Raw genomic sequence first — 23,914 nt, forward strand, 5'->3', positions numbered from 1 at the left:
CCTTGATAGAAAAACAGAAACTTGCCGTAAAGTGAGAACTACCTTTATTGATATAATGATGTCAGTATAGCTTACCATGTCAATTTTGCCTAATCTCTCTCACAGAAATACACAAGTGATCATGAATAGGTGGAGTCACCAAAATTTGATTACACTACACTATCTCATTGTGATTACAAGACTTCTGTCTATGAACTTGGCACCTCCAACCTTCCCTTGAATTTTAGAAGGCAGATGAATTACACGTCTTTGATCCCCGGCTTCCACTAATAACTCTGATCCTCCTCTGTACTGCATTTATCAAATGGTTACATGTTCAGTGTCATATTATAATTATGTAAAAATATGCATTGTCAAAAGATAGACAAAAAGAAAAAATGAAGACGACAGAAGGCCATAGCAAGCTAGCAAAATAACTAAATTCTTAGGTACAATCATACCTGATATAGCTTGATCTCTGACTTGTCAAAACCTGGCATGAAAAGGATTATTGACTTTCTGGCTGCATCAAACGATACAGAGGACATTAGACTACTGCTGCCACTTGCTGTCGTAGAAAGAAGACTTCGTGCATTTTCACCGACAGTGTTTTGCATGATTGCAACCCAGTCCAGAGGGGGGGAACCTAGGGAGATATGTGGAATGAAAGCAAAAGGCAAGGGTGAAAATATAGTCTTGAGTTCTTCCTCTGATTCTGTATTCAATTTTGGTGATGCAATGGCAAATGCTCCAGAAATCTGTCCACCAGCTTGGATCGTGCAACCCCAATATCGTAATGCAGAACTAATAGATACTGGATTGTCTGGGTCCAACATTAGGAAGCAGCCAAATTTTTGAGGTTCTGAGAAAGCAGATGACCCTCTCTGCACCACACATGGACTAGGTAGGATCACAATGGATTTACATAAAAATACTGTGGTAATAGGAAATAGGGGATGGTACTCACCTCCAACATTTTTTCAACACTGTCCCATATTTCTGCACTCATTTTCCCATTGAAAAGAGGTTTACTGCTGGTTATACTCATGGCTTCATCCACAAGTCTGAGAAGTGAAGGACCGGCCATCCTCCCAAGATCAGTTTTCTCAGCCACATTCCGTAGATATTTTAAGTACAACCTGTACATGGTCAGGCAACTCAATGTCAATTCATACATAATAACATGACTGAAAATTCTTTGCGTGTGAGAGAGGAAACTCGCTTGACCTTGCTTTACCGGCTGCACTTATCATCCTTAGCACTTCCTCGGAGCTCATACCATCATACACAATTATGTCAAATTTATCTTTATCGTGGTTTCTTTGAGCCACATTCCCAAAGAACCCCACAAGCCTCTCAAGTGCTAATGCGGAAAAAATAGGATCCATCCCAGGAAGCACGCCAAGCTCTTCTCCAAAAATCTGCTCAATTGAAAAGAAAACTGCATAATACAGGACCTCAGCAGATGACACATCCAACTGCAGCTAAACCCTTAAATGATGTCACCTACCTACCCCTTCAAGAACTCCTTGCGTCATATTAAGTCGAGCATCTGCTTGCTTTAGCTGCTTCAAAGGTCCTAGAAGCATCTACATTACCAAGAATACTTCAATTTGTGTCTAGAGTGACTTTTGCAGCAAACTTAATGACACAGTATAATTCTTTAAAAGTAAAAAAGAAGGAGAAAAGGAGTTTGCAAACACACTTTGGTGGTTTCAAACCTAAGAGCCGAAAGGTTATTGCTGCATAGAACTGGAGATGTTCCAATTTTGCAGTTTAGAAGGAACTCAGCAGAGGGATCTTGTGTATGTATCACCAAACATGTGCTAAAGCCAGCCATTGCAAAATGCTGAAAATTCATCATTTGAAGAACAACAATAAATAAGGGGTGCAACAAACTTCCAAAAGCTTTTCACAGGATTCATTGGTTAAACAAAACTTGAAATACAAGTATATAATCAGCTAAAATAGTAGCAGGAACCAAATTTAAGCCGCCAACATGCAAAAGCTTGAAACAGTTCACCAAAAGACTTAAACTTTGAGGCAAAAAGTGGAACATAATGGCATTGAAAAAGCATAAATGACAAATCTTTCACCAACTGTGTGGATTCTTCTTCTTGATTGTGAAGGGTATAACCCAAGCACAGCTATCTTCTACTCTGAAATTTGAACATAATGGCATTGAAAAACAGTAAATTACTAATCTTTCACAAACTGTATGGTTTCTTCTTCTTGATTCTGTAAGTATAACCATGGAACAACTATAATCTATTCTGAAATTCAAACTTTTGAAATGGAAACCAACACTTGCTCACTATCATAATTTCAAACCGGTGCTATCAATCTTAATTTGGGTACCATATTTTCTTTGTTTTAACCTCAGGCACAAGTTAGAAACTGCAAAATTGATACATAGTATTAGGATACAATGCAGATTCAGACAGAGATACCTGGGCAGCGAAAATGGCAGAGGTGGTCTTGCCAGACCCACCTTTCCCCAAGAAAGTGACCAACTTTGTTGACTTGTGAGAATCCTCAGACGAAGCCGCCAAGGTCACAGCTTTGGTTCCTGATGATGGTGTTCTGGTTCGTGTTCTTGTTCTTGTCGTGTGTGCTAGGTTTGGTGTTGTGCGGTTTAGGACAGAGGAATAAGGGAAGGAGTTTGGAGGTAGGACTGGGCAAAAGGTAAGCAGAGCCATTTGGTCAACCTGGGTCAAGCTGATGGGGGTTGGTTTCTATGGGATTGGCCGATTGGGATCGAGAGAAAGACAAGAGGGCATTCAAGTACGTCGGCGTCGGGGATGGGAAGTGTGACTACTCAATTACTCATATTTTACGGCTCTTGATCGCGTAATGCTATTTAGGTGAGACATTTATCTTACATTGCTCGCTGTTTCAACTCATCTTGCAGTTTATACAGAACATTCACATGTAGATTGTCCCATTCATATCATTTTTTACTGTCCAGGATAGAGAATCAAACATTCAGACATCTTTTAACATTTAGTCATTCGTGAGTCTAATTCAAAATTTCTCATTTATAAGGAAAAAAAATTGATGACATTAGATAAAATGGTATTTGATGTTAGTTTGTCATAATTTTTACCCATATCATGATGTTTTCTTTTTTATTCCAAAACTTAATCTAACTAAACATGAAATCTATTCGTGTTCTCAAATTAACTTTACATCAGTGAGCTGTGATGTGTTGGTAAATTATAATTCCAATATTGTAAAGGCCAAGCGTTTGATTCTCGATCACTGATCACTGCAAATTTAGCTAGTTGAAAATAAATACTATAAACAGCAAGGTGGGAGAAAATATTTCTTAGAAATATGCAATTGTGTGTTGTAATGAATCAGGACTTCCCTTTAGTTTAGATGCTCTAAAGTTTTTAGTGTTTTCTAAATCATAAACTTAGATCACTGTCCTTTTCACCATCTCACATTTCAGGCAACTGATGACATATAGTATTTGCTTTCTGCTATTTTTTTTTTCCATATTTTTCAAGCGGTTCATAAAAAATTGATGTGTTTTGTCCCTCACTTTAGCCAAACAGTACTTCCTAGATTGCTTTGTCAGTAGATAATGTAGATTGCAACTTCCGCACTCTTTTACTTAATTAGTTGCAAATCAATCAATTAATCCATGTGGAGTTTCACTCCCAACCCTTAATAGAGATTGATTAACATAAATCCATGTCTCATTCTACCTATGCATCAAAATCAAAGACAAATAATTAAGGGTTTGACAAATGAAATTATTATAATCCTAGCTTTTTTCTTCCTTTATTTCCAAGGAACTTTAAACTGGTAAAAGGCGAAGGGGGTCTACCTCCCTCTCTTTCTTCCCTGTCTCCCAACATTAAATTTAGCATAAAAAAGATAGTAGCTAGCAAGTCTCATATGAAAGTCACACACACATTTCTTCTACTCCCTCCTCGAAATCCTTATTGTCTCCTACACATACATATATACACACATATATAAATATATATCATCGTAAATTAGTCCATCATATTCAAGCAGCTGGCAAATAATCTTGGAGATTTTCCTCCATTAGGTTGGTTCATCCTCATCATTTAACTCCTCGATCCATGCTTCCGCTTCTCATCATCTTTCTCCTCCTCCTAATATTCCACCATGGCCTTCAGAATTCCTCGATATCATCATCACCTACTAGTTTTGATCACCATTCTCTGCCTCTCCATCCTCATCTTCTTCTTCCTTCAATATGAATGCTACAACTCCAAGACAATCAATAGCATCCACACACAAATCTCTCATCACCGTCATCATCTTCATCGTCGTCGCCCTAATCTGGCCATGAGCAGAAAAGTTTTAGCAAGCAAGTTTGATTTCACCCCATTCGTACATCGCCGTCAGCAACACCGCCAAAGAAGACCTTCACCCGATCATCACACGGAGCCTGCAGCTAATTCCGATGAGAGTTCCAAGGAGATCGATCCACGTTACGGTGTCGAAAAGCGACGAGTCCCCACAGGTCCCAACCCATTGCACCATCGATGAGTCCTTTCTCAGGTGATCGATGAAGTCAAAGCAAAAGAAAGATGATATGAATGTTAGTGGACCATTTATTGAAACCTATGGTATATGTTTTTCTTTTTCTTCCACTAGCTACTACAGCTCTTTTTGTTTTTGTCCAGAAAACCATAATGCAGATGAAGAAATGTATGAATATTGTGATTGATTGAGCTTGTACATGGTCGACACTATGATTGTTTTTTTCATGATGAAAAGGGTGAATTTATTGATACTACTCGATCTGTCTGTGTTTCCTTTTGGTTAATTTTCAGTGCATGCATTATTATTACCATGAGATATATTACTTTACGACTTTGGTGTCGATATTTCTATTTTTTTCTAAAGCTAGCGATCGATATATAAGTAGCAAAGAAACATGAGTAGCTGTGACGGCACGGCACATTGTATTTGATGAGAAGATATTAATACTGTCATTGCTAAGCTAAGCTAAGCTAAAACCACCTTTACATATGAATAGGGTTGGTTACTGTAAAGCTAGGCTTTTCTTTCTTTGAAGAGATTCATTAAGCTATCTAGAATTCTAGTAGTTGGTCGGTGCCACCATGCACCAAACCAACTTCCACCAAAGGAAAAGAGAAAGAAAGAGTAGAATACACTAAGAAATAAAGCTGCGATGATCGAGTAGAATACTGAATGTGCTCTGCCGCCGTGTCTGGTCGGTGTTTTGTTTGTCATATATATTTGGAGGCCGGTAAGGTGACTTTGGGGTTTTGTCTTGTGGGATGCTCGAGTCTTATCGTGGCGGTTCCGAAAGAGGGTGACTAACGTACTGAGTCCGAGGGCTCTGATTTGGGATTAGGAAGCCGTTTGGTGACATTTCCTTATTAGTTTATCTCCGTTGTGAAATCATGTTGAACAAGATAACACAATTTAAATAAATTTTGCACTAATATTAGGTTTCGAAAAGAATTCATGTTATATAGTAAGGTGCTTCTACAAAACATTGGTTTTATTCAGGTTAGTTTCTTATTGTGAGGTAAATGAACATGTTTTTTTTTTGGGGTGAAATTTGCACACCCCATATTGCAAACCACACACCCTTCTATTATTTTAATAATATTTTACCTCACATCTTTTTTCACTTCCTAAAATGCCCTTGGTTTTGGTCTCTCTCTCTCTACCTAGGGCTGGGCGTTTAAACCCGAAAACCCGCAAATCCGGACCGGCCCGTGAAAGCCCGACCCGTTCGGGTCGGGCCCTATTTTTTTCTTCACCAAAACGGTTCGGGCCAGGCCTTCACTTTCAAAGTGACGGTTCGGGCCGGGCCTTGACATTCAAATTTGGAAAAGCCCGTCAGGCCCGTATTAGGTAAAAGAGAGACAGATGTTAGTGTTTTATTGGTCAATATAAGGCCACAAAATATTGTCATAGGATCAAGTACACTGAATTATATTCCCCACTGAAATACCTAAACCTAAAGTCCTAAACAACTAAATCAGTCTCGCCTCATTTCTTCCCCCAAACCTGATCTGAGAGAGAGGCTGCCTCCTTCACAAAGCCGATTTGAACCGAACCCGAGAGCTCCTCCTCCGGCCGCTTCCGCCATGTCCGCCAACACCAAGCCCTCTCTCTCTCTCTTCTCTTCACTTTTAGCCTTCAATTCATCGATTGTTCCCAAACTCGATCTGAGAGAGAGGCTGCCTCCTTCACAAAGCCGATCTGTACCGAACCCGAGAACGCCTCCTCCTGCCGCTTCCGCCATGTCCGCCATCTCCAAGACCTCTCTCTTTGTCTCTTCACTTCACTTCAGTCTCAGCCTAATCAGTTAGCCTTCAATTCATCAAACTCGATCTGAACCTTCATTGAAAATACTCGATCTGAACCTTCATTGAAAATACTCGATCTGAACCTTCAGTTCCCAAACTAGTTCTGAACCTTCAGTTAGCATACTCGATCTGAACCTTCAGTTAGTTTACTCGATCTGGGCAGGTTAGTTTCTCTTTGCTCAGTTTCTCTTTGCATTCCAAGATTAAGTATTTTGACACAATCATTTCTTGCAGGATTGGAGTTGCTGGTGGGGCTTCTTGAGTCTAAAAGCCTGAAGCAGCAACATGATGGTTCATTGGCCTTGCACACATTGGCTACAAAAGCCTCTCCACTCTCTCATGTAGATGCAGTTCCTCCAGCACCAAACTCACAGGTATGCTTCAGATATTAACTTGGAAAAGCCTGTAACCTTGTGATTCTCTTTACTTTCAGTTTGTGAGGGTTTCAATATAATTTTGAAGATGTAATTAATTTTTGGTTGACAGTAGTCTATTGAATGTTTACTGATCAGATTCACTGCACTTTGACGGCTAAGTGCTTGAGCATTGAGAATTAAGGAGTATAGAGTATTATTTCATCTTATATGTATATTTTTGTCCCTCGCGCACATTAATTTCTTTAGTGTTTTGAACATCTGATAATATAATCTTTTCAAATTATTGTTGTTTTTTGTAAGCCTTTGAGGCAGGATTCCCCATAGTATGGTTAGTTGATGACTGTTAGGGCTGTATTTTAAAATTCTTTTACCATGCATTTGGTGTTCAGTTGATACTTGGCATGGATATTTAGTAGAAATTATCTCTCTCTTTGTTCATTTGTTGATTTTGGTTTGATTCTGATTATTTTGGAGGAAGAAGAGAAAGTAATTCGGTAATTCCTTCCTACTTCTCTTTCATTTTCTCTTCTCATACTTCCATACGCCTGGGTTTTAGTCTTTTTCCTTTTTCTCTGAGATTGGTGAACTTGTTTGTGGTTCTATTTTTTTGATTTGATTTGATTGGATTATAGATCTATCAAAGCTTGTGTTTTTTGTCGGTTTATAACGTGGTCAGAGCTTCTATGAGTGTTGGTCTCTGCTTTTGTTACTTTCTTCTGGTCTCAGCTTAGCCTATAAACTTTGTTTTACTAATTCTAGATTATGCTGTGGCTGGACTTGGAGTGATTGACATGATGAGTATGATAAAGCTAAATAGAATATGTAGTTAGGATGAAGTTTCTTACAGTTTTTCTTGTTGTGCGACATTTGCAGAAGTTCAGAAAAGGGGAAAGGACTTCTGGAATGAGTTTGATTTTGGGAAGCTTCAACTCGATCAAACTCGAATTGGTGGCTCTAGAGTTGTGATTGTTTGGTGTTCTTCTTCGAACTAAAGGTGGGTCTTCAGTGTATGATACAGGCTCATCTTATCCTTAAATAGTTAAATCTCTTTCTTATATGTGTGCAATGGTAAAATATGATCTGATTCGCCTCCCTGTTTTGGTTGTAGCATGGCCACTGATGGGAATCTCTTTCTTTGTTATCTAAATCGATTTATGATGGTTGTTGTAGGGACAAGTGTGGAAGCCAATTAATGGATGGTTGCATTGCTGGTGAACTGCTGGATTGAAGACTGGAAGAATGGCTACTAAGTTGCTGTATTAGAATTAGGATTTCTATTTCATTGCATATTTGTACTTGAATTTGGACTTCGTATTTAAATTTGGACACTTTGTATTTCAATTGTAGCTTTAATTGTTCTTGATAAGTACTTGAATTTGGATATTATGTATTATGGATATTTGAATTTGCAGCTTGAACTTTGGATCTTGATATTGTGTTTTGATTCAAATCTTCACCAAGTGATATGAATGAAATCTGGATATATAGCAAAGTAGATATAGAAATGGTAAAATACAGGTTTTTGGGCCCGAAAGCCCGCAAGCCCTGCCCGGTCCCTGTTTGTGTCAAAGCGGGCCGGGTCCGGGCCCAATGAAAAACGGGCTGGTCCCGGGCCCAGTGAAATTATTGTTGGACCCGGCCCGTGCCCAGCCCTATCTCTACCTCTCTCTCTCCTCCAAACCACGACAGAACCATTCTCCGACCTAAACTCAAACTAAAGCTCCTCTCTCTCTCTCTGGCATGGCCGCACAGCGCACTGACTCCTTTTCTCTCTCCGACGGTGACGCCATGATTGACTGACAGTGCGACGGTGGTCTGGGTTTCTGTTTTTCACTCTTCAATCGATTTATGGGTTTATGGGTATTCAATCGATTTCTGTTTCTGTTACTTTCTGCTTTTGAGTATTCAATTTTCAGTACCAAAGCATAGACGATTAGATGTCTTCAAGGCTCAAGCAAATTTCCGGTTTCAGTTTTCGACTTTTCGATTTCGGATTCTTCAAGCTTGGTAAGTTGCTGCCTCGCGACCTCGTTCTTCAATCCTCAGCCAAGAGGCCGCTTCGTCTCTCTCTCTCTCTCTCTCTCCCCCTCCCCCCAAGTCTGGGTTTCTGCCTTTCTGAGTTTCTGTTTTCATTCAATCAATCATTCAAGTCTCTTACATTCTGGGTTTTCAGTTTCCAGTCTTCAAGTCTTCAGATTTCTGGGTCAAACTCACGCAGCAAAGCAGCGACGGCACAAAGCATAGACGTCCTGAAGCTTGGTTCGATTTTTGGGTTTGATTTCTGGGTTCAATTTCGGATTCTTCAAGGTTGGTTCTGATTCTTCAAGTTCGGTTACTTTGTTCAGTCTCTGGGTTTGATTTGCATATGTTTTTCCTTTTGCCAGTGTATGAATTCATTAAATTGAGATGAGAGTGTGAGACATTTGTATATCAATATATGAGATGAAATTTGTATATGAGAATTGAGATGAGAAATTGTATAATTGAGATGAAATTTGCATCTGTTTTGGTTTAAGAATTTTGATTCGAGTAACCATCCTTCAAATCTGGCCTTTTTTTTTTTTTTTGGGTCAATCTTACTAAAATTTCAGAAAGAGAGGAAAAAAAAAGTTTGACCGAATTTCATAAAGAGAAAAGACCAAATTTTTTTTTTTTGACTCAAGGGCATTTTAGGAAGTAAAAAGAGATGTGAGGTAAAATATTATTAAAATAATAGAAGGGTGTGTGGTTTGCAATATGGGGTGTGCAAATTTCACCCCCTTTTTTTTTGTTAAAACAAAAACAAGGAGCAAAATTATAGATCATGACTTAGGGGGGTGTATTGTATATGGAATTAGTGGAACTTTTTAAGAAATCTATGGAATTTAAAAGTCTGGGTGTATTCAATATAGACTTTCAGCAGTCCATGAAAGTCTTGGGGTATTCGATTAGGATTTTTAAAGACTTTATGAATTCCACCAAAATCTAGGGGTATTCAATTAAGACTTCTAAAAATGAATAAAAGTTTAGAGGTATTCAAAATTTCATTCATACTTATGGAATTAGAAAATCAAGGATAATCATGGACTTTGTAGTGTTAACTATACATACCAAATTTCAATAATTTTCTAGCCACCAGACCAAAGATTTGAAAAAGTCTATCAAAGATTTTTTTATTTATTAAATCTATCAAAGTTTTCTCTCTGCGCGCAAAGAGGTTGGTTATCTATCATCTCTCTTTCTTGTTTCTTCTTATCTTTTCTCTAAAATCTTTCATGATATATATCAATATTTTTTGATACCCAACATGTTCATTGTAGTTGTTGAATGTGATTATTATTATTTTGTTCAATTGTGATACTTGGAACCCTAATAGCAATAAAAAATGATTTATGAAATCCTAAAACCCAAATATTGTGGTCTACCCCTAAAACCTTGAATAGTGTTGCTATGAAATACTAGGTTTTGTCTTATTAATTATTCTCATCGATTTGAATTTATATCATGGTTCAAGTAAAGCTTGAACAATTGAATTTTGGTTGATTGATTATAGATCAAGACATTGATCAATATTTTTATGATATATGTTAATAGGCGAAAACAAAATTGATGAGAATAATTAACCATAAACATCAAGTGATCTATATAGTATCTTTAAGTTGATTGGGAGATTAGAAATGAGAACAAACTAGCTAGACAGAGTAATAATCATTCATTTGAGTCAAGTTCTACTAGAAGATACTTGACCATTGAAGAGGCAACGAGTTATTATCTTGCTTTACATTTGAACTGCATTGGTTGTGTTTTTTGTTTTTTATTTTTATTTACTAGAAAATCTATAGAAGTCATTCATAATAAAGTATATAGATTTTCAAGAATCAAAAAAAAGTTTGTTGCTAAAATCAATGGTTTTAAGAAATCAATAGCAGTCTATCAACTTTTTAGAGAGTCTGTGGACTTTTCAAAAAGTCTGTCATTTAAAAAAAGTTTACACAAATCCAAATACAATACACCTCCCTTAGTTCTTCGGGGTGGGATAAAAAACAAACCTAAGCAATTTCGCATATTTTAAAAATAATCCTAGTACATAAAAAACAAAGTGCATTATACTCTAGAGCCATAAAAAAATAAAAAGTGAACTCACTTAATCCGATTGTTGCAATTTCACTCAAAAACAGTCTTTGGATGTTAAGACCTAATGACCCATGAGACTTTTTTTTTTTTTTTTTTTGGGCTTTTGACCATTTACCCAATTTGGGCCCAACAAATGCCCACTTACTCCACTAAAAGATTTGTGTGTCTACTTACCCAATTTAAATGTAAAAAGACAAGTTTGCCTTTTAAATAATTAAAAAGTCATTGGAGACTTCGCCAGACTCCGCCACCAGCTGTGGGAATCCGATCACCGGTCACCGGAGACTTTTGTTACCCCCCCCCCCCAATAAATTTTTATATAGTTTATTGGGGAGGGGGGGTAATAAAATGTTTATTGGGTATTATTGAGGGGCAATAAAGTTTATTGGGTATTATTGGACGGCAATACAAAGTTTATTGGGGAGCAATAAAATAGGACGCCGGATTCCGGTCACCGATCAGGAGGTTGCCGGAAGTTCAAAAGAGATAGTCGGAGACTTTTATTACCTCGGGGACAATAAAAAGTTTATTAGGAGCAATAAAGTTTATTGGAGAGCAATAAAAATTTTATTGAGTATTATTAGGGGGTAATAAAAAGTTTATTGGGGGGGGGGGGCAATAAAATCAGACACCGGATTCGGCTGCCGGTGACCAGATTCCGGCAATCGGAGTCCCGTGAAGTCTCTCTTTCTAAGTGACAAAGGGAGAGAGGGCAAAATTGTCCCAAAAATTAATTTAAAAAATAACTTAATAGGGTATAACTTATAAGGGCAAAAAATATGTAATTTGTTGGGTAAGTGGGCAATCTTATAAGATGTTTGGGTAAATGAGATTAGTGTATCTCAAATTTGGGTAAATGAACTTTTTTTTTTTCCTCCCATAGCTAACCATTTCCTCCAAGGGCAAAAACTATTGTCGGTAGCTTGAGCCCAAAGTCATAGATTCTCAATTAATGTATTCTATTAGAAATGTCTGCTCACCTAAGGGACAGTTTTAAGGGACTGTAAGGGACAAATGAATCTGACGGTTGAAAATAAATGCACAGTTTTAAGTTACTATAATTTCTGCTTTTATATTTAATACATGTGGTTGAAATGCATTTGTCTCTCACAGTCCCTTAAAACTGTCCCTTAGGTGAGTAAATCTGTCCTATTAAAAATAGGATTGATGCCAAAAATGTGTGCTTCACACCAATAGTGATACATTTCTCCAAACCTTCCTCATCGACTGATGCAAGTGGGATCAAAACTTTAGAATCATGTTTAGGTTACTTTTCTTAGACCAATTTACTCCCAAACCCCTACTAAGCATGCCAAGCCGTCATCAAAGATCATATCTAGGTTAATTCTTAGACCAATCTAGAACTCCCGCAACTTCCAAACCCCTGCTCGTCATAATGGTGCTCCAGCCTCGAAACAGCCAGACCGTCACCACACCAAAAAAATCCTCCACCACCAAAATTGCCATAACCACTCGAGTCAAGTTCCAAACCACCAAAGCCACAAAGCAACCGAACTAAGAAAGTAAAATGGACGAATCATTAGGGCCCTATATAATAAATACTTGTAATTTGACTATATCACCCCTATATGTTTTATGAGTTGTATAGTTTTTTAATATTTCAGGGTAATTTTTTTCTTCTGTTTTGGCTAACAAAACCTCTTCTCTTAATAATAGTATAGATATATCAAATGGATTGGGTTGGGGTGTAGCAAAAAAGAAAGGATTGGGGGTTTGGGCCTTCTTTTCAATGAGCACATCCTACTTCACTATTGGCGGTTCATTCGTGAAATAAAGAAAAAGATAAGGGCCCAGGCCCAGAAGACCGACCGTCTTTGTTGTCCAACAAAAACACGGAGGGAGAAGAAAACCCCAATTTCAATTTCAAGATTTTCAGGGAGATACAGAGACCCATAAACAAATCCAACACACTCCGGATCGATTAATCAGAAACACTTCTCTGTTCGGAGAATTCCAACCAAGAAAATATGGTAAGCTCGCTTTGATTGATAATTTCATTAGGTTTTTTTCTTGTTCAAATTCTAATTTTAGGGTTTTCTGTAGCGAAAGATGACTTCTTTTTGGGGGTTTTGCGTGAATTGAATTTCTCTGAATAATATTTTTATATATTGATGAACAAAAGTTTGATTCTTGATTAACATCGCTTGGAATTATTCCTACTTATAAATAAATAGTTCATCTGTCTAAGATTTTAGGAATTGTTAATTGTATGTAATTTTTGTTTCTGTAAAGAATAATGCATGGAATTGTTGATGTTGATATGATTGGATTTGCTCAATCTGCTAAACTTGTGTTGGTTCGATTTCTGTAGTCTTCACTTGCAGCTGCTAGAGCCGACAACTTCTATTATCCTCCGGAATGGACCCCGAATCAGGTTTTAAACTCGGAACCTTACAATTTCTGCTGCTGTTTTATATTGTGATAGGGTTGGTATACTGATCGGAGCGGTGCTATTGTGTGCAGGGTTCTTTGAACAAGTTTCATGGTCAGCATGCTCTGAGGGAGCGAGCGCGGAAACTGGATCAGGGAATTTTGATCATAAGGTAACGTATCGCGCTTGTTTTTGTTCGGTGGTTGGTGTCCAGATGTGTCTTGTGTCTGTGTTTCGTAATGGAATGTTCTGTTGTGGTCGAGTGACTTACTTGCGTAATTGGTGATGAAGGGAGGCGAGTCCTGTTTTGGTTGTATTCTAACAACTGTTATTCCTACTAAAAACTTGCATAGGGACAATATTTCTGTGGAGGTGTTTTGTGAGGTTAAGGTTTTCTTAAAATAACCATCCTTTTCCATATATGTATATTCGGCTCTCAATATGACAGGAAACTTAGTATTCTGCCCTCGGATTATATCTGGGAGTATGCTTTCATAGGTGACTCTTCTAGGGTATACTCTTTTCTACTTTTTGTAATGTTTACCAAGATTCAAAATACTGTAAAAGATATGGTAGTGCACTTGAAGTATCTACAGTTTTGTGGTTTTGTTTGCAAATTTGGATTGAATGATAATGGGGAATTTATTGACATTTTTCAGAATACATGTAGTTCAACTTTATAGTGGAGAAATATAGAAAAGTTCTGATAATTATCTTCATTTCAGGTTTGAGATGCCTTACAATATATGGTGCGGTGGGTGCAATTCTATGATTGCAAAGGGTGTTCGGTTCAATGCTGAAAAAAAGCAAGTGGGAAACTATTATTCAACAAAGGTATGTTTTTCAACTAATACTGATCCTTCTGAGTTCTCCGTCCATTTTGAACTAATTTGATAGAAATTGCATTTTTGCGGCCCCCTGATTATGAAACTCATGTTTTTAATGATAAGTATCGTCTTTGTGCCTGCAGATATGGAGCTTTTCCATGAAGGCTGCATGCTGCAAACAGGAGATTGTTATTCAGACAGATCCGAAGAATTGTCAGTATGTGATTATTAGCGGGGCTCAACAAAAGACTGAGGATTTTGACATTGAGGATGCAGAAACCTTTGCACTTCCTGCAGAAGAAGGTTGGTTTTACATTTCTGGATTATGATGCCATTTTGAAATAGATTGGCTGACTTATTGGAATTAAAGAGGGAGAAAAGGAATAAACAGTGATTTTGGGACAATTTTTTCATCATTTTAACTAAAATCAGTTCTTTGTCTACAGAAAAAGGTATGCTCGCAGATCCGTTTTACCGTCTTGAACATCAAGAAGAGGATTTGCAAAAGAAGAAAGAAGCTGAGCCAGTGCTCGTCCGCTTGCAGAGAATTTCTGACGACAGGCATTCAGATGATTATGCCCTTAACAAGGCTCTCAGGGCCAAACTTAGAGTATGTCACTGAGACCATATTTATCCTTTGTTTTTTGTTGAAAGATAAAATTGTCAGTCTTTTAGGTTTGTATAACAGGATAGATGACAGTGGAGAGGTAATTAGAATTTTTCACTCAGCACAGTCCGCATTTTTAGGTTTTTGGGAAAGTTATCTATTACTAGGATCAAAATACAAAAAACTTTGATTTATCTTCATGGATTGTTTTCTGCCTCTTTGTAGAGAATGAACTGAATTAGTGTTGAATTTGGCATTGGATGAAGGGCTTACTTACTCATTATAATCTATGTTTTATTTCAGTCTCAAAAGAAAAGAGTTGCTGAAGAAGAGGCTGCTTCAAGGAGAATGGGCCTCCGTATACGACTGCTTCCAGCGGCAGAAGAGGATACTGCCACTGCATCACGGATGAAATTCTCTTCCAAGTTTGACAGAAATAGGAAGGATAAGCGAGCTTTGATTAATGCTTCTTCAATCTTTCCTGGGTCATCTGGGACTTCTAAGAAAGCCTTGGAACTTGAATCTAAGAGAAGGAAAATAAGTGCTGCAGCAGCATCTAGCTTACTTGCTGGGCGAGTCAAGCCTTCATCGTGGTCTCAGGATTCTGTTTCTTCAAGCAGGCACAATGGCTCTGCAGTCAAAGTGAGACGCTTCTAGCTCTTTAGGGTGCACAAGAGGGAATTGTTTGTTCCATTTGAAGTTGGCTTGTAGAGCTCCAGATATGCCTGATTGCATGAACAATATTCATGTTCCCTTCTCAGTTTAAAAGAGTGTGTGAGTTACCGAGTGTATTCTCTCTGTTGTACATAATCATGTTTAAATAATTGAAATGATGGTGTATTAGATCATCACCAGCTTCGTTTTTATATAGATTGCCACTACCTTTTCGTTAATGCGCTGTGTGCAGCTTCAATTTTGTTAATGAATAATAGTCTTAATGTGATAAAAAGATAAATAGTTAAACAAAATAGACATAAAGTTATAATTATTCTTCTAGTGTATAATTGTCAAATTCATATTTTGGTTGAGAAAAACATCATTATTGTTCAACCAAAAAAAAAGAAGTAATTAACGACTATGGTTAATACAATGGTTGAATATACAAAAAAACCATTATATTTTCTCAGAGATGGAGAAAACCCTTTGGAAATCGCTCAAAGTTCTTTCCGGTTGCCGTCTGATCTAGCATCGGGGGAGGCTCCTCATCATGGGTCGTGGACAACTCAAGGTACCAAATTCAACTTTGACTAGTGGTGGCAGAAGGGCGGATCAATCTCTAATTGTTGGTGCGGACCGGGATCTTGGTCGGCGATCGTTCGGTATCGACGCCAGTATTCAAGTACATGTTTAGACTCTAACCTGTATGACTGTATGTTATCTAATGATATCAATATCTATTAAAAAAAATATATTGATTATGCAAATTGTTACATAACGGGAAAACATCAATAAATAAATAAAAAATCTAATCTATCATGAAAAAATAAAGTTCAAAATTCTTTAGGCACTAGAATTTTTTTTTTTCAAAGTTGAAAAATTAAGAAAAATGGGTTGATATTTTTAGGCTCTGTCAATAGGAATACCATTTTGAAAATCATATCTTACCAACTGTGAGTTCATATCTATAATAATTTGAATAAAAATATGGATTGACATAGTTTGGCATATTTGGATATGTCACGCCGTCACGGGGTCATATTATGAATTTTATGAATTTCACATGTTTGTTGAAATTCACATGTGACATGAACATAGTATTCGTAGAGCATGACTTTTAGAATATGTAACTTATAGAATTTTGAAATATCAAATGTTTTTTTTATTTTTAAATCAATTTTCTTGCTTTTCAATTTTGAAAAATCAAAATTCGCTATAGATTTTGGTATTCCGTCAATTGGCACACATTCTAAAGATTTTGTTTTACCAATGATGAGATTAACATAATATGTTAATTAAAATTTTTGCATTATTTGAAACATTGGGAGGTACATGCAATTGGAACACTTGTGGAATGCAATGACATGTCGAAACATGTTAAACCTTGTTAACGCAATTTTTTCTTGAAACTCTCATGTATCGTAAACTTACCATTCATATAGCATGATTAGAACATGTTTCAATTAACGGAATAACGGAACCTCAAATGCTTTATTTTTTACGATTTTTTTTTCTGACACTAAAAAATTGTAAAAGAAATTACATCATAGTTTGATGGAAGAAGTGTCTAAAATCATTATTTGATGGTGCAATATTTTTGGTGGAAAACAAGAACGTTCAATTTTGACAAAAAATCATGTGCTATAAGCCTATAGTCCACATGTTTGGCAGTTTGGGTAAAAAATTGTGATGTTGAATTTTTTTTTTTTGGTATGGGATCTCCTTTCCAGGAGGTTTGGACATAAAGCGTAATTGATTTATAGTTTTTAACTTTATTTTTTTCTATAAAGAAACTGTTTTGTAATATTACACTAACTAAAATCTAGGTAATATATGTTAAATAGTTAAACCGTTAGGATGACTGAAGTCATGTAACATGCATAGAACTTCAATACATTAAGTGGACTGTAGAAGTTTCGACTATATGAATCTCAATTCTGATTAAATCAGCTACTGTAACCCTTAACACTTCCAAAAGCTCACATGTGTAAGAGATGCAATCATCGTTCAAAGTAGTCCCTACTCCACGTAATTAATTACTCTTTTAACTTAAAATTATGCAGAGTAAATATACTGTGATGCTTTTTTCTGAACTTGAATGTGCCAGAGAGTCTGCAAAAGTAAACCAATCTTTCATAGCCTGTTAGCTTTGTGCATGCATGAGACAGTACAAAGCCCTCCGGCGGAGTCAGAGCACCAGCTCATCTATAAGTAGCAGCGGTTCTGTATCGTCGTAAAAAGAAAAACGACTGTGCTGCTGCTCACATAAAGAAAGGTCTGCTCTGTGTGCCCTTCTCCTCGGGCCTCAAGGAAAAAGCAATTTTGCTATAAACCACCAAATTGACTGAACACAAGAAACATAATCACGATTGGTGCAAGAACAGAACTGACACAATTATATAGCAAGGCTTGGTTTCTGGGTAGGTTCTCACTGTCACAAAGAGTACAGAGATGGAGAAAAACATAGCTAGTCACACTGTATCACATATTCATAACTGTCACTCTGTGTAGTAGTGTGTTGCAGTGTTGCTACTTGCTAGCTGAATCAGATCTTGTGCCCTGTTTGGATTCCCTTTCTCCTTTTTAATTAATTAATTAAAACACATTGCTAGGCAACTTATGGACAACTATGTCCCTTTTTCCTTTTTAATCTGCTATGTATTAATTGACAATTATTTTTACAGGGTGTTCTTTAGTGCTCCGGAATACTAAGTTGTCTGAGCTAAGAGTCATTAGATTAGTTCATTATGTAAGGCGTGCACACTGCAAATTATAGCGAGTAATTTAACAGCTCATGGCTCCGGTGTTTTAATTTCCGCTATTTTTACTTGCAACAAAAGCTCATGCAACAGTGATAGACTATTGCTAGCTAAGCAGCTCCTCCAGCTTTAATTAATTGGTAAACATAGATACCTACAGCCTACATCTCATGTAGCTTAGCTAGCTACATATATATGGTTAACTAAACCAAACCTACCACTGCCATAAGATCACGCAACTGATCAAATTTCAGACAAGCAAATCCAACACTGAAAGAGAAAGATATCGATAGCTGAAAATTAATGAAGCACACCTACACAAGAACAGAAAGACTGAGAGAGTACTAGAGGGCAGAGGCTCTCTCTCTCTCTCTCTCGACTTTTACAGTGAAGTGTAAACTCCACAAAAGTTGTAGTGCAGCTGCAAAACTTCAGGCAAAATATACACTTCTTCTCATACAAAATTTACTTCTAGTAGTGCAACTGATCAACAGTGAACCAAATCTGTTTCACTATATGTAGCGGCCATTTTAATTAGTTTTATGAGCTGGTGTTGGTTGGTTTTGGCATTTTCTTTCTGGGATCCCTTTCTTTCTTTGGGCAACGGGGGAGGCATAGATTGATCGCCGATGCAGTTAATTTGGAGGGACAGGGACATGGACAGAGATATGGATCAATGCAAGCTTCTAGGTCAGTGATTTATCTATTTTTTATTTGTTCTTTCTCTTTTTGGGTAGGAAGTGATCTATATCTAGCTAGAACCTTATCAATGATCCTCACTTGATTGCGTTTCTTGATGTTAATCCATGGTTCAAAACTTCAAATAATTAATTCTGCTAGATTAATAAAGTTTTCTCATGCTGTTAGTATTTTCTTTTAGAAATCTTTGGTACGAGCTTGTACGTATTACACCCGCTCTTTAACAGCTTCACCTTTTTCTCTCGTAATATTTTCCGGGATCGGTTAATTCCTGTAAAGTTGTAATTCATAAATTAGAAGTGAAAGTGTACATTATACTTTGGTAACAGTATTTGAACAGTATATTATATAATTAAGGGCAGATAACCAATACTTGTACGGACGTGCTCTGCCGCCTTCCGCCTTACCTGACCTGTGAGTCTGAGACCAGAGTTGTCAATGAGTATTGTAGCTAGTTGTTTTTTGGCTATGAAAAACAGTTTACTACCTCTGCATTAATCTCGACATTTGCGGCTTGCCATTGAATTTCAACTATATCAATGTTGCTTCTGCCAATCCATCCAAACTGTATGCAGTCGTAATAAAATACTCTATCTGAGTAAAAAACTGATTAGATTAAACTGATCGAGCACAAACGTTTGTAGTCCTTGGACCAGAAAATTAAAAAACAATAATTGTTCACATAAACCAGAAATTCTTATCCAAAAAAAAACAAAAAATTAGATCCTACATTAGCCGAAATTCGTGTATAACCTATTTCACAGTTTTCAACTCCATCTTAGATGACTTATGTGACAATCCCAGTTGTAGGATGGTAACCTCTAATTTGTAGTATCTTGTTGTTTGACTTGTTTCGGGCCTTTTGGCCCCCATTTATTAAAGAAAAAAAAAATGGTGTATAACATGCTTTACATTTTCTTGCAACTACAAAAATCGGCGTTGCTTTATAAAAGTTTTCAACTGGCCGGTCATCAAGGAACCAATAATTAAATTCATGGTCTTCTCACGACCTTTTTGAAAAATACGAAACTTTGAGTCTTTTGACTTCATATAACATATGAATATATGATGGTAGTCATCTGCAAAATTGATATATACTTATTGTTCTTTGATTTCAGTGTCATGATCACCTTTCTTAGCAAAGAGGCCGGCTAGTTGTCCTAGAGGAAACACACAAATGATCCTTACGAGCTCCAACAACATATGAATAAGCTGCAATTGATCGGGTTCCTCCTAGCTAGTTAAACCGAAAGCAACAATTTTGAGTATTATTTCATGCATATTCCAAAAAATTCAAATGGCAAGAGTTGTTGAGGTAGGAAAAATATACAGTGGCAAAAGCTGTAAAACATAATAATACTTTATGAATGGGAAGAATCCACATAGATGATATTAGTAGAGGTTAGATTATTACGATTAAAGATATTAGTTCTTGGTATTTGAACTGAATTTTGTTCACAAATATCAAACTGTTTCATCAAACAGATTTGGATGGAAATGTGGAAATGTACACACACACACACAATTAAGGAGTAATTATTACTAGCTAAGCTATCTCTAGCTAGTAGGGAACATAATTATTCCAACTAACAAAGTAGACAAGTTATTTGCATTCATAAATACATAATCTAAAAGCTGCAAATTGCAATTAGCTACTTTAAGAGCTGAAATGTCTCTATGATCACTAAGAACTTGATCAGCAAGGACTGTGTAACAGTAACATAACGCATAATAACACAGGTAAATCTAAGAAATATATCTTGACTGATTGGTAACTTTCACTCGAAGAAAAGAAATATGCATGGATACGCAATTGATCAACACTTCAGAGAAGATACACTATATTATCCTTATAACCTAGCAAACAAATGGCAACTCAGGAAGTTTAGCAGTAAACATTTAGTTAAGAAGACGAGGAAATACATGAATTAATCATTATCTTTCTTGTTGCACTGCAAAAACCCAATAACAATATCTTGAAATCACCATCTTAATTGAAGTTTTCAGCGTGTTACTTAACTTGGTATAAGTAATTAAGCAAACCAAAACGGAAATTAAAGTTTCATGAAGCCATGTCTAACCAGCTAGAAACATAATTATTGATATATATGCAACTAGTTAAAAACTTGAACTATTATTTTAAGAACAAATCAGGGAAATGTTATATATAACGTACCAGTTAAGTTGTTTTTCCTATACCTGCAGGTAAAAACTGATTGCTAGCTAGGAGGCCCTTAGCAATATATTGCTTCAGGTCATCTTGAGGAAGATCAATATTTTGTTAAGAACTCCATCTGAGCCGATCAAGCACTCATCAAGCTGTATGTGATATGTAGTTCTCGATCTATTATGTAACATGTACTGCTATGTTAGGAACTTCTATGTTAGGTTGCTGACTGTGAAGAAGGTAGTGTTTTATTTGCTAGTACAATGTTCCATGTTGTTTTCTTAATTAATTTTCAACTGTCATTTTGTACCACTTCGCTACTCATGATCTAATTAAACATGATCTTTTACTTGAAAAATATGATAGTAAGATGATACCTGACAGGCTGACACTATCTCTACATCCCCCAATTTTCATATTCAAGATAGTATATATTTCAACATCTTCAAATTAACTACCAACAAACCCAAATAAAATTTGAATGGAGCAAATTGCAGTACTACTGAAAACATTTAGCTCTTCTCCTTCATGCATACACTTTCAAAGATAGTAACTAGCCCACTTCAAAATATAAACCCTGCATTGCAGCATAGTGCAAGAAGCTTCTTAATTAAGAATGATATATAATTGAATCGACCGGTCTCAGTTAAACTTGAGGAACGGGCCTGGGTTTTGATCTTGAGAAATCGAGGTGGTTATGAAAATTGAATTAGGGTTATGGTCTTGGTCTTGGTTGGGCATGAAATTTATTGAGCAAGGGTTTAGTAATTCTTGTGCGTTTGGTTTTGGTATGGGAGTGATGGAAATTGAAGTACCAGAATAGTTTTGTTCTTGGGAATTTGAACTACTGAAAGAGAGAAGTGAATTAGTAGTACTACTAGGCTCTTGTTGTTTGGTGGTTATGCCCATCATTGGTGTACTAGGGTTTTCTACTTGCAGCACGTTGTTACCTGTAAATGACTTGATCACGTTTGTTGTCATCTTGCGGTGAAATGACTGCATCTTGGTAGCCCAATTCCCAGTAAAACCCGGAAATTCACCCCCTTCATCCTCGAAACTTGGCCTGCTTCTCGATGCACTAATTGATCTTCCCATGAGAGTTTTGTGATCATCAGCATTGCTCTTCATCATGGAATTTGTTCCACCTTGTTCAAGCAATTCACGATTGAAGTGTTTCTCAGCTTCCTCCCCAAAGCACAACCCTAGATCCTTAGGGTTTGCTTCATCCCGACTAGTTTGGCAGCTTGATCTGATCCTCATTTTCTCCCTTGTTCTTTCTCTTGCCCTTGCTCTTGCCTCGTCCCTCGATCCCTTTCCAACCAAACATAATCTTCTCGTGTTCTTTTTCGGATCTCTATTCATTCTGCTGATGGAAGATTCACCCTTAAGAGCACAATGAGTCTGCATTGTCTTAGATACAACTTCATTACTCTCGGTAGAAGTAGAGAGGGAGTTAATGTGCTTTGCCGTACCAATGGTGCTAATACTGCAACTCGGCAAGACCACGTGTTGCTTCAGTTCCTTGATGGCAGACTTGGACTTTGTGAAGAGCCAGTCGATGGTCTTGCTTGCCTTGTCGAAACCAAGCATGTCTTGAAGATCAAAGAACTTCCGGGCGATCTGAACCGACAGTCTCATCCTCCGGTCTCTCGGGCCCTGAGCCGTGCAGATCTTGCTGTGCCGATCCTTCTTTCCACTGCTTCTCTTTCTCGGAGCTGCCGCCTTTTTCTTCTTCTTCGAGCTGTGGATCTTCTCCTCCGTTAGCCCTTGGTTTGAAGCGGCGACGCTGATTTCAGCCGACAGAGATGAATTAGTGTCAATCATTAAGAACTGCTGCTGCGAAAGCAAGTAGCTCAAGACTACTCCGTCGTGATCTTGAAGAAAAGGTGAGTTGTAGTCGTAGAGGTGAGGATGATGAGGCTGTGATGATGAGTTTTCATCATTAGTAGTAGTGTTGTTGCCAAGAAGAGGATACATATCGATGTGGCCGGGCCGATCTTTCGCTCTCAACTAGCTGCTAGCAGTCTAGCACCTTGGATTTATTAGTTTGAGTTATGATTTGGCACAGTTCACAGAGAGCAGTACACGTACAGAAAAGATTAAAACGAAGAAAAGAAGGATCGATCTGGTAAGGTGAGAGTTACTGTTGCGACATATATGTCGGTTTTTAGGAAATGCAAGAAGCTGAAGTTAGCTAGAGTACTCTGAGATACTTAAAAGAAAAGAGATGGACAGTGTTTAGGGTACACTGTAGATACCTAGTGAAAATTAACCACACACGGAGAGACACCAACTTATAAGTGCGCGCAGGCCACCTGAGTGCGATGGTGGTCCTGTGTTAACTTGTTCTTGGTTCTTTTTTTTTTTTCTTTTTTTTTTTTTATATTTGGAATGAACTTGTTCTTGGTTTCAAATCGCCATTAACTCTATGTTTTTAAGAAAAAGGTGAACAGTGGAGGGTCGACGACGCAGATCAGAGCTACGAACTACTCCATCTTCATCAGTAGTAGTAGTACTTGAAGGTGTACAGTGATTGGGTGGTGACACATCACATGGGTGCTTGAGTGCAGGTGGGAGATGGATAGCGACCCATCCTAGCTAGAGAATAGCCATTCTTTTTCAGTGTGAGGGAGAGAGAGAGAGACGTACGTAAAGATAATAGAGACGTACGTACAGATATACAGATAATATATCAGTGGTTGTGTTCAAAGTCTGATCAGAACTTATTAGAGATGCATAGCTAGCTAGCTAGCAGGCCCCAAGTGCCCTAGAGATCAAAGAAAGAAAGAGAAGAGAAGGGAGCTAGGTAGCTAGGTGAATTATATATATGAATATGTATGTAACAGTCCTACTAGAGAAGCTAGAGGCCCCTTTGTACAAACATATAAGAGCTAGCTTGCTTGCGCGCTTAACTAGCTATAGCTGAAGCTTTATTGCCATGGAATCCAACGCTACCTGCTTTGAACTTTGACTGGCTACCATATGTCCCTTTCATTCTCTTTCTC

General features: G+C 37.3%; 3 protein-coding genes and 1 long non-coding RNA gene across 5 annotated transcripts; 2 read left to right on the forward strand and 2 right to left on the reverse strand.

Annotated features, from left to right (window-relative positions):
• Positions 1–21: 21 nt before the first annotated feature.
• LOC133709237 (uncharacterized protein At1g26090, chloroplastic) lies at positions 22–2,842 on the reverse strand. 2 transcript variants are annotated; one of them, XM_062134900.1, is made up of 7 exons: positions 2,430–2,842; positions 1,685–1,828; positions 1,490–1,568; positions 1,207–1,420; positions 947–1,118; positions 441–863; positions 22–291 (listed from the first exon to the last, which is right to left on the reverse strand). In XM_062134900.1, the coding sequence occupies exons 1-7, from the start codon at positions 2,676–2,678 to the stop codon at positions 160–162; spliced, it is 1,413 nt and encodes a 470-aa protein (XP_061990884.1). In that variant the 5' UTR covers positions 2,679–2,842; the 3' UTR covers positions 22–159. The 2 variants fall into 2 exon arrangements, with proteins under 2 accessions (XP_061990884.1, XP_061990885.1); XM_062134901.1 differs by having other exon boundaries at positions 1,207–1,400; positions 1,494–1,568; positions 2,430–2,841.
• Positions 2,843–5,965: 3,123 nt separating this feature from the next.
• Positions 5,966–8,119, forward strand: LOC133710276 (uncharacterized). The gene is made up of 4 exons (XR_009846585.1): positions 5,966–6,474; positions 6,546–6,685; positions 7,562–7,682; positions 7,859–8,119. It is a non-coding gene; the product is annotated as an uncharacterized LOC133710276 (long non-coding RNA).
• A 4,517-nt stretch (positions 8,120–12,636) lies between these two features.
• On the forward strand, positions 12,637–15,520 carry LOC133709536 (uncharacterized). The gene is made up of 7 exons (XM_062135313.1): positions 12,637–12,792; positions 13,134–13,196; positions 13,286–13,365; positions 13,919–14,027; positions 14,164–14,323; positions 14,467–14,630; positions 14,931–15,520. The coding sequence occupies exons 1-7, from the start codon at positions 12,790–12,792 to the stop codon at positions 15,282–15,284; spliced, it is 933 nt and encodes a 310-aa protein (XP_061991297.1). The 5' UTR covers positions 12,637–12,789; the 3' UTR covers positions 15,285–15,520.
• Positions 15,521–21,380: 5,860 nt separating this feature from the next.
• LOC133712700 (uncharacterized) lies at positions 21,381–23,252 on the reverse strand. Its single transcript, XM_062138803.1, has one exon. The coding sequence runs from the start codon at positions 22,884–22,886 to the stop codon at positions 21,552–21,554; it is 1,335 nt and encodes a 444-aa protein (XP_061994787.1). The 5' UTR covers positions 22,887–23,252; the 3' UTR covers positions 21,381–21,551.
• Positions 23,253–23,914: the final 662 nt, after the last annotated feature.

This window comes from Rosa rugosa, chromosome 5 (assembly GCF_958449725.1).
Source record: "Rosa rugosa chromosome 5, drRosRugo1.1, whole genome shotgun sequence".
Classification (NCBI taxonomy): domain Eukaryota; kingdom Viridiplantae; phylum Streptophyta; class Magnoliopsida; order Rosales; family Rosaceae; genus Rosa; species Rosa rugosa.

What these genes read in the sequence shown, in the direction of transcription:
- LOC133709237 (XM_062134900.1), bottom strand. Translation starts at nt 2,678, where the DNA reads ATGGCTCTGCTTACCTTTTGCCCAGTCCTACCTCCAAACTCCTTCCCT. An exon ending in CTGCCATTTTCGCTGCCCAG is followed by an intron (nt 1,829 to 2,429) that starts GTATCTCTGTCT and finishes ATGAATTTTCAG; the next exon opens with CATTTTGCAATGGCTGGCTT. An exon ending in AGGAGTTCTTGAAGGGGTAG is followed by an intron (nt 1,421 to 1,489) that starts GTAGGTGACATC and finishes TGTATTATGCAG; the next exon opens with TTTTCTTTTCAATTGAGCAG.
- LOC133709536 (XM_062135313.1), top strand. An exon ending in TGCACTTCCTGCAGAAGAAG is followed by an intron (nt 14,324 to 14,466) that starts GTTGGTTTTACA and finishes CTTTGTCTACAG; the next exon opens with AAAAAGGTATGCTCGCAGAT. An exon ending in CTCTCAGGGCCAAACTTAGA is followed by an intron (nt 14,631 to 14,930) that starts GTATGTCACTGA and finishes GTTTTATTTCAG; the next exon opens with TCTCAAAAGAAAAGAGTTGC.
- LOC133712700 (XM_062138803.1), bottom strand. Translation starts at nt 22,886, where the DNA reads ATGTATCCTCTTCTTGGCAACAACACTACTACTAATGATGAAAACTCA.